At 43.4% G+C, this 15,378-nt stretch overlaps 1 protein-coding gene across 2 annotated transcripts in view; it reads right to left on the reverse strand.

The window, feature by feature from the left end:
- Window positions 1-13,479: 13,479 nt before the first annotated feature.
- Window positions 13,480-15,378, reverse strand: part of PLEKHA3 (pleckstrin homology domain containing A3) — a 29,229-nt gene continuing 27,330 nt past the window's right edge. For both annotated transcript variants that reach the window (XM_040441752.1, XM_040441751.1), the window contains exons 7-8: window positions 15,210-15,325; window positions 13,480-14,286 (exon numbers count right to left, since the gene is read on the reverse strand). In XM_040441752.1, the coding sequence (XP_040297686.1) occupies window positions 14,159-14,286; window positions 15,210-15,325 (244 nt within the window). In that variant the 3' untranslated portion in view covers window positions 13,480-14,158. The remainder of the gene's footprint in view (window positions 14,287-15,209; window positions 15,326-15,378) is intronic.

A 15,378-nucleotide genomic window follows, 5' to 3' on the forward strand; every position in this document is an offset into this window, starting at 1 on the left:
AAAGACATTTGTCCATACAGTTCGGCCTGTCGTCCTGCAAGTTGATCCAGAGGAAGGCAAAAAAAAGAAGAAAAAAAAACCCTGTGAGGTAGAAGCCAATTTTCCTCACTTTAGGGGAATAAAAAATTCCTTCCCGACTCCAATCAGGCAATCAGACTAACTCCCTGGATCAACGACCACTCTCTAGTAGCTATAGCCTGTAATATTATTACACTCCAGAAATACATCCAAATGTGGGATACCCTGTGAGAGACCCTGCTTATGCAGTTCAACAACCCGACCACGTTCAAAAAGGGAGTTTTTTTGCTTTTGCCATAAACGTGTGACTACCTGACAGAAAATGACAATGAATCCCCATCTTTGCGCAGATTTGGCCTTTTAAGGGCATGTGGTCCTAAAATTTGGATCAGCTGAAAAACTGCCTTTTTCAGTTTAATCGTTATTTTCAATTAATTCAATGCTCAAAAAATGTTTTGTCTCACTCTCATTTCTTCTTGTTGCAGGTTGAAGCTCTACTTGGAACCTATCTGTGTTAGTGAGCACTTCTCCTTTGTCGAGATAATCCATCCCACCTGTGGCATATCAGGGTGCTGATTAGACAGCATGAATATTGCACAGGTGTGCCTTAGACTGCCCACAATGAAAGACCACTCTGAAATGTGTATAGTTTTGCCTTATTGGGGGGGTCCACTCCTCTTCAATAGCTGTGCGAAGTTGCAGAATATTGGCAGGAACTGGAACATGCTGTCGTATACGCCGATCCAGAGCATCCCAAACATGCTCAATGGGTGACATGTCCGGTGAGTATGCTGGCCATGCAAGAACTGGGATGTTTTCAGCTTCCAGAAATTGTGTACAGATCCTTGCAATATGGGGCCGTGCATTATCATGCTGCAACATGAGGTGATGGTCGTGGATGAATGGCACAACAATGGGCCTCAGGATCTCATTACGGTATCTCTGTGCATTCAAAATGCCATCAATAAAATGCACCTGTGTTCGTTGTCCATAACATATGCCTTCCTATACCATAACCCCACAGCCACTCGATCCACAACATTGACGTCAGAAACCCGCTCACCCACAGTACGCCACACACGCTGTCTGCCATCTGCCCTGAACAGTGAAAACCGGGACACATCCGTGAACAAAACGCCTATACAACGTGCCAGACGCCATTGAATGTGAGGATTTGCCCACTCAAGTCAGTTACGACGACGACCTGCAGTCAGGTCCAGACCCTGATGAGGACGACGAGCATGCAGATGAGTTTCCCTGAGACGGTTTGTGCAGAATTTCTTTGGTTATGCAAACCGATTGCTGCTGCAGCTGTCCGAGTGGCTGGTCTCAGACGATCATGGAGGTGAACATGCTGGATGTGGAGGTCCTGGGCTGGTGTGGTTACACGTAATCTGCGGTTGTGAGGCCGGTTGGATGTACTGCTGAATTCTCTGAAACACCTTTGGAGACGGCTTATGGTAGAGAAATTAACATTCATTGCATGGGCAACAGCTCTGGTAGACATTCTTGCAGTCAGCATGTGAATTGTACGCTCCCTCAAACGTTGCGACATCTGTGGCATCGTGATCAAACTGCACATTTCAGAGTGGCATTTTATTGTAGGCAGTCTAAGGCACACCTGTGATAGCAACCCATTCTTTCATAATCACTTCTTGGAGTTTGTCAGAATTAGTGGGTTTTTGTTTGTCCACCCGCCTCTTGAGGATTGACCACAAGTTCTCAATGGGATTAAGATCTGGGGAGTTTCCAGGCCATGGACCCAAAATGTCAACGTTTTGGTCCCCGAGCCACTTAGTTATCACTTTTGCCTTATGGCACGGTGCTCCATCGTGCTGGAAAATGCATTGTTCTTCACCAAACTGTTGTTGGATTGTTGGAAGAAGTTGCTGTTGGAGGGTGTTTTGGTACCATTCTTTATTCATGGCTGTGTTTTTGGGCAAAATTGTGAGTGAGCCCACTCCCTTGGATGAGAAGCAACCCCACACATGAATGGTCTCAGGATGCTTTACTGTTGGCATGACACAGGACTGATGGTAGCGCTCACCTTTTCTTCTCCGGACAAGCCTTTTTCCAGATGCCCCAAACAATCGGAAAGAGGCTTCATTGGAGAATATGACTTTGCCCCAGTCCTCAGCAGTCCATTCACCATACTTTCTGCAGAAGATCAATCTGTCCCTGGTGTTTTTTTTGGAGAGAAGTGGCTTCTTTGCTGCCCTTCTTGACACCAGGCCATCTTCCAAAAGTCTTCGCCTCACTGTGCGTGCAGATGCGCTCACACCTGCCTGCTGCCATTCCTGAGCAAGCTCTGCACTGGTGGCACTCCGATCCCACAGGTGAATCCTCTTTAGGAGACGATCCTGGCGCTTGCTGGACTTTCTTGGACATCCTGAAGACTTCTTAACAAGAATTGAACCTCTTTCCTTGAAGTTCTTGATGATCCTATAAATTGTTGATTGAGGTGCAATCTTAGTAGCCACAATATCCTTGCCTGTGAAGCCATTTTTATGCAACACAATGATAGCTACATGCGTTTCTTTGCAGGTCACCATGGTTAACAATGGAAGAACAATGATTTCAAGCATCACCCTCCTTTTATCATGTCAAGTCTGCCATTTTAACCCAATCAGCCTGACATAATGATCTTCAGCCTTGTGCTCGTCAACATTCTCACCTGAGTTAACAAGACGATTACTGAAATGATCTCAGCAGGTCCTTTAATGACAGCAATGAAATGCAGTGGAAAGGTTTTTGGGGATTAAGTTAATTTTCATGGCAAAGAAGTACTATGCAATTTGCATATACTCCAGAATGTTATTATAAAAACTTAAGCAGCAACTTTTCCAATATTTATGTAATTCTCAAAACTTTTGGCCACGACTGTGTGTGTATGTATATATGTGTATATATATATATATATATATTTTTTTTTTTATTATCCATTAGCATCATGTTATCTGAGGAAGGAGGCAGCACGCCTCTGAAACACATTATATGCAATTTTATATATATATATGGTTTTATTAAAAGAACTCCCACAAAAAAATTTATTCTCTGACCTTTCAGAAAGGTACATGATGTAATCGGTAGTGACTAATTCTTACCAGTGACTATTTGTGAGCTATCCCCTCCATTCTGCTTCTCGGCTGTGTCAGATCAGAGAGCTGGTCACATGACACAGCTGAGGGTCAGAAGAGGGGATTACACAAATACAGTTGATAAGATTACATAATGTACCTTTCTTAAAGGTCAGGGAATAAAAAAAAATTGTTGGAGTGCCTCATTTATTTTCTACATCAGTATCCTGCACTGTTGGAAGCCTGTTTATGCCATGGTGCAAATATCAAGCTCTGGCTGACCGATGGGAAAAGCAGCAGATTACCTTGAGTTTGGACTGATTTGGCGCTGAACAGAGTTGTGCCTGTAACCACAACACCCTTTGGTGAGCAGAATACTTACCCTGCATTTGTGTTTATGTTGGATGGCCCTTCACTATAAAAGGGATCCTGGGACAGCATCAGTGATGATGTGCACATGCAGGACATCGGGAACAGGGTTGTCCTGATATAACACCTCCTTTAATACTGTATAGCAAAAGTTTTATCAAACAGCAATGAAACTGTCACAGTGCACACTTATATAAGCAGATACCATTCAATGCATTTCAATGAACCATACATCCTTTGCTGTAGTTTTCAGGGATAGTGGATTAGGGACAAAACAGATACATTTTAGCTTCATTATTCAAACTACATCATAAAGTTAAAAAACAAAACACAAATATGACACTTCCCAATGGCTCAGATTTACTAGATTTATAAAACATTACAACTCTTAAAACAATCAAGTGAATTTTAATAGATTTCTCCAAATACAATAGATTTACTCTTTTTGGCATCTTCGTTGGCAATGAAATCCACAAAAACAAAATTATAATTGCTTTATTAGCCTTTGGACAACTGTAAGTGACTGCCACAAGTCCAAACATACAAGCCTCAGACACAAGCTACCACTTAAGTAGCAATGACTGTTACAAAGGCTACAATGGAGAGCTAATGCCTTCACATACTGCTCATGAACAAGTTGTCGAGAGACAAATTCCCCATTAGGTTTCCTGTGACACAATTTTGGTTTCACCATACATTATGCATACTGACCAATTTTTTTTATGAGAATGACCAAGCCCCCCCCCCCCCCACCCAGTTCATTGTCGATGCAGTTTTGGGTGGTCATCTCAAAACTCTGCTGCCACTTGCACAAAGATCAGCCTTTAATGCCTCCAATTAAAAGAGTTGTGCAGTGGTGTAAGGGTACTGTCACACTAGCGTTATTCTTTTCCGGCATAGAGTTCCGTCCTAGGGGCTCAATACCGGAAAAGAACTGATCAGTTTTATCCTAAGGCATTCTGAAGGGAGAGCAATCTGTTCAGGATGCATCAGGATGTCTTCAGTTCAGTCTTTTTGACTTTTCAGGACGGAGATAATACCGCAGCATGCTCCGTCCAAAATTCCGGAACACCTGCCGGAATGCCGGCATTTTTTCCCATTGAAATGCAGTAATGCCGGATCTGGACTCGAGTGTTCCGGCAAAACAGATCCGGCATTGCGTTCTGCGCATGATCAGACTGCCAAAAGAAAAATTAAACAAATAAATAAATGCTGGATCCATTTTTTCCAGATGACACCGGAGAGACGGATCCGGCGTTTCAATGCATTTGTCATACAGATCAGGATCCTGATATATCCAAGTTCTATCTTTTAGTGGAACGGAAATACGGAAACAAGGGTACCTTCCGTTTGGTTCCGCATACAGTCCACAAAAAAAAAAAAAAGAAAATAATAATAATAACGGCACGGACACTGAAAGAAAATACGTGTGTGTGCAAGATGCCTAATACTGGTAACCTTTCTTCAGAATAGGTCAATATCAGATTTGCAGGGGTCCAACTCTCGGAGACCTCTCCAAACAAAATAACCAGTAGGTTGCTAGGAATAAGGCTAGGGTACACGACGACATTTGTCACACGACATTCTGTTGCGCAACAATTTTTATAATGATAGTCTAAGGCAACATGCTGCGACTGACAGTCCCAAAAAATCCATTCGAAATGGATTTTTATGCGATTGTCGCTCAAAGCACGACACCATAGACTATCTTTATAAGAAATTGTCGCGTGACATTGGTGCGACAAATGTTGCAGTGTAGTTGTGCCCTATGTGTCACGCGACATATGTCGTCATGTAGACCTAGCCATAGACTCCCGCCAATCTGATATTGATGACCTATCAATATTACACCACAGATCAACCCCTTTAATGGTAGCTTCTTGTTAGGTTAATTGAGGCTGGGGCACCAAGGTAAAATGCAGCATTACCTCAAGGATCAATGTTTTGCTATGGGTGACAAAGGTACCAATTATGACTCCTTCACAACTTAGCTGCCAGTTGCCACCACGGGGGGGGGGGGGGGCTAAGGTTTGAGTCTTTGGGTAAGGTCAAACAGTCCAGCTGATCGCATGAGGCAGGCCACACCGACTTGGGGCCAATGGATGGACTGGCAGTCACAGGTATACTTGGCCTGAAGCATGTGGTCGGCCGGACCATTGGCCTTAGGCCGGTTTCACACCGTGTTTGATAAGTGATTTCCATCGATTGTGAGCCAAAATCAGGTGCAGATCTTTCTATTATACCTTATGGGCTCATGCACATGGCCATATTTTGGGTCCGCTTTTTTTTTTTTTTTGCAGGTCGGATACAGACCTATTCAATTCAATGGGGCTGCAAAACATGTGGCAAGCACACCCGTGTGCTGTACACATCCATATGTCTGTTCCACAGCCCCACACACAAAAAAAATAAAAATAAAATTTAGTTATATTTCCTATCCTTATCCGTTTTATAGACTAGGACAGTTTTATAGAGAGCAGGACATTCCATTCAGCAAAATGCGGAACACACACGGCCGGTATCCGTAATTTGGGGACTGCCAAACGGGCAATGGCAGTGTCCAATCTCTGTGTAGCCTCTACTACTGGTATGGGCTCATAATCACTGACCAAACACTCATAGAAGTAGAAGGTGGGTGATGAATAGGTGACAAACGCTATATGTAGGCCACTGCAAGATTGTTGCAGCATACAATTAATACGGGGATAAGTATTTTATGTCAGCTAGTTACATCATACTTCTGCTTTGTCAACATCTTCACGCCTAGTTCACACGTCAGTGATTGTGAGCCAAAACCAGGAGCAGAACCAACACACAGATAAGCTATACTTGAAAGATCTGCACTTGTGTTTTTGACCCGCACTCGGCTTTGGCTCACGATCACCGACGGAAGCCACTGAGCAAATTACTATGTGAACTAATTAAGTGTGAACTAGGCCTCAGACTGTGAAGAGCTCAATGCACTGGCCCTTTATCTGCAATACTGCAGAGTGCAGACAAAGCACATTGTGTTACTACAGCAACTTTATGTCAGTATTCCAAGGGAGCCCCACTTTTTGATCTGCCCAGCATTGTGCTCCTTCCCAGGCATGCCTAGAATGAGCACGCAGCCTTAGGATCTATCAGATGTATACTTGCCCTGCATGTCGTAGAGAACAAGTATTTCTATGGCCACACATCTTTGATTATCTATTCACTCTATACAGTGTATATTCTAGAATCTCAGAGGGGGGGGGGGGATTGGAAATCATCATCGTTGTCTTAAAAAGGGCATCCGTCAGTAGATTTGTACCTATGACACTGGCTGACCTGTTGCCTTCAGCTTCCAAGTGCACATGTATCTGTGTTGGTCCCATGTTCATATGTGCCCGCATTGCCGAGAAAATAATGTTTAATATATGCAAATGAGCCTCTAGGAGCAACGGGGCGTTGCCATTACACCTAGAGGCTCTGCAACGGCCACACCCTCTGCACTTTGACAAGGCACAGCAGGCAAGATGATGTTTGCAACTACCTGGACCTGTCAAAGTGCTGAGGGAGTGGCCATGGCAGAGAGAGCAGAGCCTCTAGGTGTAACAGCAACTTCCCCATTGTTCCTAGACGCTCATTTACATGTATAAAAACTTCACTTTTCACCGCAAGGCGGGCACATATGAATGTGGGACCAACACCGATGCCTTCAGATTCCAAGTGCACATGCAACAGGTCAGCCAGTTTCATACGTAGATGCCCATTAAACACTTGACCTCATTAGTCTACTGTATGCAGCATGCTGGACAGCGATCCCCAGAAAAGGATAGTTCGATGTATAGCTGGAGCATGGCCTATATTATTATTTTTTCTTCAAAAGCACAGATGTTTGCACATTATGGCAGTCACATAAAAAAACCTGCACATTTTTGTATAAAACGCTTGTTGTACATACAGATGATATTAACGTCATTGCTTACAAAAATGCATTTGTGTTGAAGCAGTTCAATAACCTTTTTGCAGACGACATCGACTTTTTTTTTTTATTAAATATCACAAAATTGGAAACAGTGCATGTTCTACTAATGAGCAACAAGGAAATAAAACGTATAAAAAGTGTAAACGGCTTTCATGTCTTGGGAGACAGCAGTGCACCGGGTCGCTCGTGTACTCAGTGGTCACTTGTGTTAAAAACATGAAAAGTGCTGTACGGGCAGATTTTTATGAAAGTGAAAAACAAACTTAACTCAGCTCTCAAATTCTTTGTTAAGTTACCCCCTAGTGATATTCACAGAGGTCCCAAGAGCTAAGATCTATGATGCCGCTTGCAGGCCTATAGCAATTAACATGGGGAGCACTGACTGTAGGTGGTTGTATTCAACCTTCTTCAGTTTTACGGAGCTGAACCCTAAGGTGATCTATGTTCACGGAAATAGAACAGCAGGAGATCTGGCACTTGCAGCGATAAGTCAGATACTGTACTAAAAAGAGGACTGCATTAGTCATCTAAAACCACCCTGACAATGTAGTAGTGGCCATAAGGAGTAGTGTGAATATGAACTCTTATTCTGTTGGGCACTCTGCAACTGCGCTAGTGGCGGAGCATCACTGAAATGTGCACTGCGGTGCGATGCTTCACAATTGCTCTGAGTGACAGCTGTAGCATTCAACCAGAAGACCACTACAGCTGTCACTCAGAACAGAGGGGAGGGGGTGTGAAGCAGGTCAATGAAAAGGGCACTACAGTGAAGCTCCACCTAAAAGTTTCTTGCAGGATATATACATATACAGTACAAAAGTTTGGACACACCTTCCCATTCAAAGAGTTTTCTTTATTTTCATGACTATGAAGGCATCAAAACTATGAATTAACACATGTGGAATTATATACATAACAAACAAGTGTGAAACAACTGAAAATATGTCATTCTAGGTTCTTCAAAGTAGCCACCTTTGGCTTTGATTACTGCTTTGCACACTCTTGGCATTCTCTTGATGAGCTTCAAGAGGTAGTCCACTGAAATGGGTTTTCACTTCACAGGTGTGCCCTGTCAGGTTTAATAAGTGGGATTTCTTGCCTTATAAATGGGGTTGGGACCATCAGTTGCGTTAAAGGAGAAGTCATGTAGATACACAGCTGATAGTCCTAATGAATAGACTGTTAGAATTTGTATTATGGCAAGAAAAAAGCAGCTAACAGTCTATTCAGTAGGACTATCAGCTGTGTATCCACCTGACTTCTCCTTTAACGCAACTGATGGTCCCAACCCCATTTATAAGGCAAGAAATCCCACTTATTAAACCTGACAGGGCACACCTGTGAAGTGAAAACCCATTTCAGTGGACTACCTCTTGAAGCTCATCAAGAGAATGCCAAGAGTGTGCAAAGCAGTAATCAAAGCAAAAGGTGGCTACTTTGAAGAACCTAGAATGACATATTTTCAGTTGTTTCACACTTGTTTGTTATGTATATAATTCCACATGTGTTAATTCATAGTTTTGATGCCTTCATAGTCATGAAAATAAAGAAAACTCTTTGAATGAGAAGGTGTGTCCAAACGTTTGGTCTGTATATCCCCATGGAAAAATTCTGGCAGCACTCCCTTACTTATAGATCTTTAGAGGTGCAGGGTGCCCGCAGTAATCCCTCGATTCAGGACGGTAAGTAGATAATGAAAGTCTGCAGCACTCCTAGCTGGGAGATTGTGGAGTGAACCAGGAGGATGGCATTTTAATCCGCAGAGATGCACGCTGGTTCTGCGAGGCATCTCCGCGGATTAAGACGCCATCCTCCTGGTTCACTCCACAATCTCCCAGCTAGGAGTGCTGCAGACTTTCATTAATCTCATATATATGAAAAAAAATCAATACATTTAAAATGGAGAATGATAATTACTCATATAGAATGAATTAAATTTTTCTCCCCTACTCACCAAGGGCTACCTGCACATGTTGTAAGACCTCATGCACACGACTGTTAGTCTCCGCGTCTGTTCCGCCGATTTTAGCGTTTCAGATGCGGACCCATTCATTTCTATGGAGCCGTTGAAAATGCAGATAGTGCACAGTTTGCTATCCGCGTCCGTGATCCGTGGTTTTAGTCCGTCCAAAAAATATAACCTGTCCTATTCTAAAAAACGCAGAGGCACACAAGATTGACATCCGCGCCCGCTTTATTCCTATGATTTGCATGGCAAACCTGCCTTAGACTTTTTTTTTTTAACCTTCCTTTAGGTCTGGTGGTCCTCCAAAAATAAAGGAAGACACACGGAAACGGATCCCCATTATGCGGAACGGAACACAACAGTTGTGTGCATGAGGCCTAATACAGTACCAGCAAAGAGTACGAGATTAGACAAATCTCATGTACACTTCGCTTTTTTTACTCAACTAGCTCTGGAGAAGTCAGTACAAGTCCCAGTCAGTGATTTCCATTAGTCGTTGCGAGTCAAAACCAGGTGCAGGCCAAATACACAGAACTGGTGCAGATCTTTCCTGTAGACCTCATCTCTGTAGGTGCCACGCCTGGTTGCTGCTTACAATCAGTAATGGAAAACAACTTACCAAACACTGATGCATGAATTAAGCCTATATTAGACGGAGCAATGAAATTGAACGAGCCTCGCAAGATGTAATACGTATAAGGCCTCCTGCACACGACCGTATGGCTTTTTCAGTGCTTTGCGGTCCGTTTTTCACGGATCCGTTGTTTGTTTCAGTTGTGTTTCCGTATGGAATATACAGTATACAGTAATTACATAGATAAAATTGGGCTGGGCATAACATTTTCAATAGATGGTTCCGCAAAAAACGGAACGGGAGACATACGGATGCATTCCTGTATGTGTTCCGTTTTTTTGCGGACCCATTGACTTGAATGGAGCCGCGGAACATGCTGGCAAATAATAGGACATGTTCTATCTTTAAACGGAACAGAAAAACGGAAACTGAATGCATACGGAGTACATTCAGTTTTTTTTTCCGAACCATTGAAATGAATGGTTCCGTATACGGAACGCAAAAAAACAGCCAGTAAACGGGGGGGGAACGACCGAGTGCAGGAAGCCTAATTGAGTACACAACAAGCGGGGGGATTGCTAGTTTCTAACTAATCATGATCTTCCATTCTGCTAAAAAATAAAAATAATTGTTCCTTTGTAGAATATGAAGTCATCTACTCCCTTACAGATCACATAGACTCCATGTCAGAGGCTTTCCACCATTACACCTGAAGCCCATCTTCATTAGCAAGCAGCTTAAGGCTTCGTTCACATCACTGTTCAGTCTTTCCGTTCTCCTGCCCCCGGATTTGGCACATAACTGAGCCGAACTGAGCCCACGGGCCCCATAGACTATAATGGGATCCGTTAGGTTCCCGCTCAAAAGAAGATTTTTGGAGCGGAGACAAAACGGACCCCATTATAGTCTATGGGGCCAGTGGGCTCAGTTATGTGCCAAATCCGTCCTTTCCGTTTTCCTGCCCCGTTTAAGGCTGAACGGTGATGTGAATAGGTTACATTTACACTCTCGTTTTGGGCGGATCCGTCATGGATCTGCAAAAACGGATCCGTTACAATAATACAACCGCATGCATGCGTCATGAATGAATCAGTTTGTATTATCTGTAACAAAGCCAAGGAGGATCAGTCATGAACTCCACTGAAAGTCAATGGCAGACCAATGCGTTTTCTATTGTGCCAAATTGTGTCAGAGAAAACGGATCGTCCCCATTGACGTACATTGTGTTTGGCTCAGTTTTATCAAGCGGACAGCAAAACGCTGCAGAGCAGAATGGAGACTGATCGGAGGCAAACTGATTCATTCTGAGCAGATCCTTTTCCATTCAGAATGCATTAGGGCAAAACAGATTCGTTTTGGACCTCTTGCGAGAGCCGTGAACGGATCTCACAAACGGAAAGCCAAAAACGAGTGTGTGAAAGTAGTCTTACATGTAATATACAGTGACGACTGTGTAGTGGAATGCACATTTCTGGTCGCTAGCGATAATAGTTCTCTGCACAACATCTGCTGGTCTAATACAAGCCTTAGACATGGTTGCCTTGGACTCTAATACTGCAGGGAAGCGTTAAGCCACTTGCAGCGGGTACTCCCAGGTGACCAGCTGATCGTCACTATGGATGCTTTAACGCCACGTTCTACCACAAAAAGCCATGGTTTTCCATCATGTTTTTTGGCTGCATGGCCTCTACAGGTGAAAAGTTATTTCACACGCAGAAGCCACTCAGCATGCATGGAAACATCCAAGACAGAAGATGGGGGTTACCCTGACATCAACATGTTCTGTGGTGTAAAATGGGGGGGGGGGACACTGAAAACGGAGAATTTTCCTTATCGTGCTATTGTAATACTGGCTTATTATATTATTATATTACTTTGCAGAGACAAGAACTCCTATAAGCTAGGAGTTGTAGCGTCACAATGGCTGGAGAACCACAGGCTGCCCAGATAGTCCATTGATCTCCCAGACCCCTTAAGCGGTTGTCTTATTTCAGCTTCAGCAGATGGCATTTATCATGTAGACAACGTTAATACCAGGCACTTACTAATGTATTGTTATCACCCATGTTGCCACCTTTGCTGGCTTCATTTATTTTTCCATCACATTATACACTGCTTGCATCCAGGGGTTATGACCACCTCTGTAGCGAAGATATGAGGAGGTCGCGATGGGAGCCACTGCATGCTCCAAGGTCCTGGCCACCCAGAGAGGCCGGAACCTTTTCCTATAGCGTGCAAGCACGACCACCGCTGATGGATTGCAGGGTGGTCGTAACCCCTGGATACGAACAGTGTATAATGTGATGGAAAAATGAATCCAACCAGCAAAGGAGGCAATATGCACAATCACAATACATTAGTAAGTGCCTTGTGTTAACTTTCTCTACATAATAAATGCAATTTGCTGAAGTGAGCTGGCTGGAGACCTATCAAATCTCAGAACACTGCTATGCACCAAATGGTTCTAGATTTCCTTTATTTCAAAAGGCATAACTTGACCTGGGACCTCATGCAAACCCTGAAACAGGATCCTCTGACCATCATCCATTGTACATCTGTCCTCTTATGCGGCAGAAAGGCCATGGACTCCCTTAGGGACCCAGTGCCACTACTAGTTCTGCACCTTCAATAGTTAGTCATGACTGACAGGGGCTGAAAGAAGTCTCTGGATGACGTGTTTGACATCTAGGTTCAGATCTTGGCTTTACATTCTACTCTGTATATACACCAGGATCCTACACTGGGGCTGATGCATTCCAATATAGTGTCCTCTTGGCAAACTTCTCTTGCTGTGATGAAAAGCATAGTTACAGTACACACGTTTTTAAATGAGAGTCAATGGGCAACTGACTTAACTGTACGGGATACAGTTACCGTACATACTATTCCAGGCATAGACACAAAAAAAAGCGTAAGGCCTCTTGCACACGAACATGTGTGCCCCGTGGCCGTGCGGCGGGGGCGCAATGCATGAACACCCACCGAGGGGCAGCTGCAGCGGATCCATTCACTTTAATGGGTCCACAATCCAGCCGTTCCGCAAAAAGATAGAACGTGTCCTATCTTTTTGCGGAATGGAAGTACGGGACGAAACCCCAGGGAAGCACTCAGTGCTTCCGTTCCGCATCTCCGGATTTGCAGACCCACTGAAGTAAATGGGTCCGCATCAGTGATGCGGAATGCCCACGGAACGGTGTCCGTGGATTGCGGATCCGCAAATGCAGTCCGCAATACAGCCACGGAGCGCACTCTAAGCCTAAGGCCTCATGCACACGACAGTTCCGTTTTTCAGCGGTCCGCAAAACACGGAAGCCGCCCGTGTGCCTTCCGCAATTTGCGGAAAGGAACAGGCGGCCAATTGTAGAAATGCCTATTCTTGTCCGCAAAACGGACAAGAACAGGACAGGTTATATATTTTTTTGCTGGGCTACGTAACGGAGCAACGAATGCGGAGAGCACATGGAGTGCTGTCTGTACCTTTTGCAGCCCCATTGAAGTGAATAGGTCCGCACCTGAGCCGCAAAAACTGCGACTCGGATGCGGATCAGTCTTGTGCATGAGGCCCAAGAATGAGGTCAGCGCAGAGGCCAACCAAATGATTTTAAAGGTGGATTTCACCCTCATCATTGCTGGGTTTATCGTTTAGCTGAATAGCCATATGCCTTGCATACAAAGCCTTCCAAAAATCTCACACCATGTTTTGCCATAAATTTGGCATCATAATTCTGGAGAGAAAAAAAAAAAAAGTTAAGTATCCAGATATATAGTACTCACATACTTCTATGGGGCAAGAAGATGTAGAAAAGGAAACTGCAGAAGAGGGCTCCTGTAAATCCAATGGTTTTGGCTTTCAAGTCTTAGTAGATCACTATTCTATAAAGCACTTGGTCTAACCTGTCAGTTTTATGCATGGTAAAAGAAAAAAAAGGAATAGCAATTGCATATTCTATGCATTGTACGGCCGCTTAATCAAGAATGCACACATTCAGACTGTGAAGGGTTAGTAGGAAAATACTTTTGCAAATAAACTGTACAAAGATAAAACTCACGTCAAAGTTTGCTCTACAGTATTATATAAAGTGCAGCGAAATCCATCTAAAAAGGTCCGACAAACGTTTCTAGGTCATGAAAGTCTGACACCAGCTGCCATTGCATAGCAGGACTTTTACAAAGTACATTAACGCCTAAAGCTCTTGTCTCAAGCTTCAGGAAGAGACCGAGGCAGGAGAATCATCGGCTTCAGACGGATTATTTGACTTCATCTTGCCGTCTTCAGCACTGCTTGCTGAAGGAAATCCACCATTCATTCTGACCCGTGGGCAATGCAAAGGCCCTGTGGCAATTTATACATTGGTTATAACAATAAAAAAAAATGAATAAAAAAAAAAATATATCATAGTTATGTTAATTAACAAAATGTTATTTTTTTTATATAAACTGTATGAAAATAAACTGTATATTTTTTCATTATACAAAGAAAAGCTTTTTCAAATAAATTTGCCAGACCAATTTCTCAAGATCACTTCTTGCAGTCATTCTTGGTAACTTTTACTCAAGGGGGATCAAAATCTGCCCTGTTCATATGATGATCACAAAGCTGCAAGACTTACAAGAAATATCTCAGACACATACTGTAACCAGTCCTGTTGCTCACACGACCAGGGAAGAATATTAAAGAGTTATGTTTAAGACCTTTCCTCCTCTCCCTGATCTCATCGCGGAAGAGCAGAGGCGGCCAGGAGCAGCGTGCTGCCAGTTTACTGCATGTCAGAAGCAATAGGTTGGCTATGTGAAGTCGTTACACAAACTGTACAACAGAATGGCAAGAAAACTTTAATTAATACCATTGGCAACCCCCCCCCCCCCCCAAAACTTAGCTGTACCTGTAAAGGGAAGCTTACCTACCTGTGCCGACTCACCACTCCTCTTCCTCCAGGCCTGTGGTGGTGACTGGCTCCCCTTAAGTCATGACAGATGGTCACATGACGCAAGAAGATCCTGTCCCCGACACAGCCAGCGATTGGCTGTGGGGGATGTTAAACTGGAGGTTTACAGCTAGGGAGCCAAGCGGAGTATCACAGGCCTGGAGGGGAAGGAGTGGGGAGCCGGAAAGTAAGTATGATTATAAAAAAAAAAAAAAAATAAATAAAATAAAATAAAAAAATCATCCACTAATTGTTTCAGTATCCGAACAAGTGCTGTAAGACAAAAAAAAAAATTAAATTTATAAAATAACCACACGCACACACTACTTACTCTCATTGTGCTCCACTGGTCCATCACTAATTGCTTCAGTATCTGAATAAGCACTTCTCCTCCTGTTAGACACCCGATGAATTGACGATGAAGACTCCTTTATGGAATAGGTAATCCTATATAAAATCCCCACAGAGAACAAAATAAGTCACTAAGATGCAGAGTTAAT

Source organism: Bufo bufo, chromosome 7 (genome assembly GCF_905171765.1).
Source record: "Bufo bufo chromosome 7, aBufBuf1.1, whole genome shotgun sequence".
Taxonomy (NCBI): domain Eukaryota; kingdom Metazoa; phylum Chordata; class Amphibia; order Anura; family Bufonidae; genus Bufo; species Bufo bufo.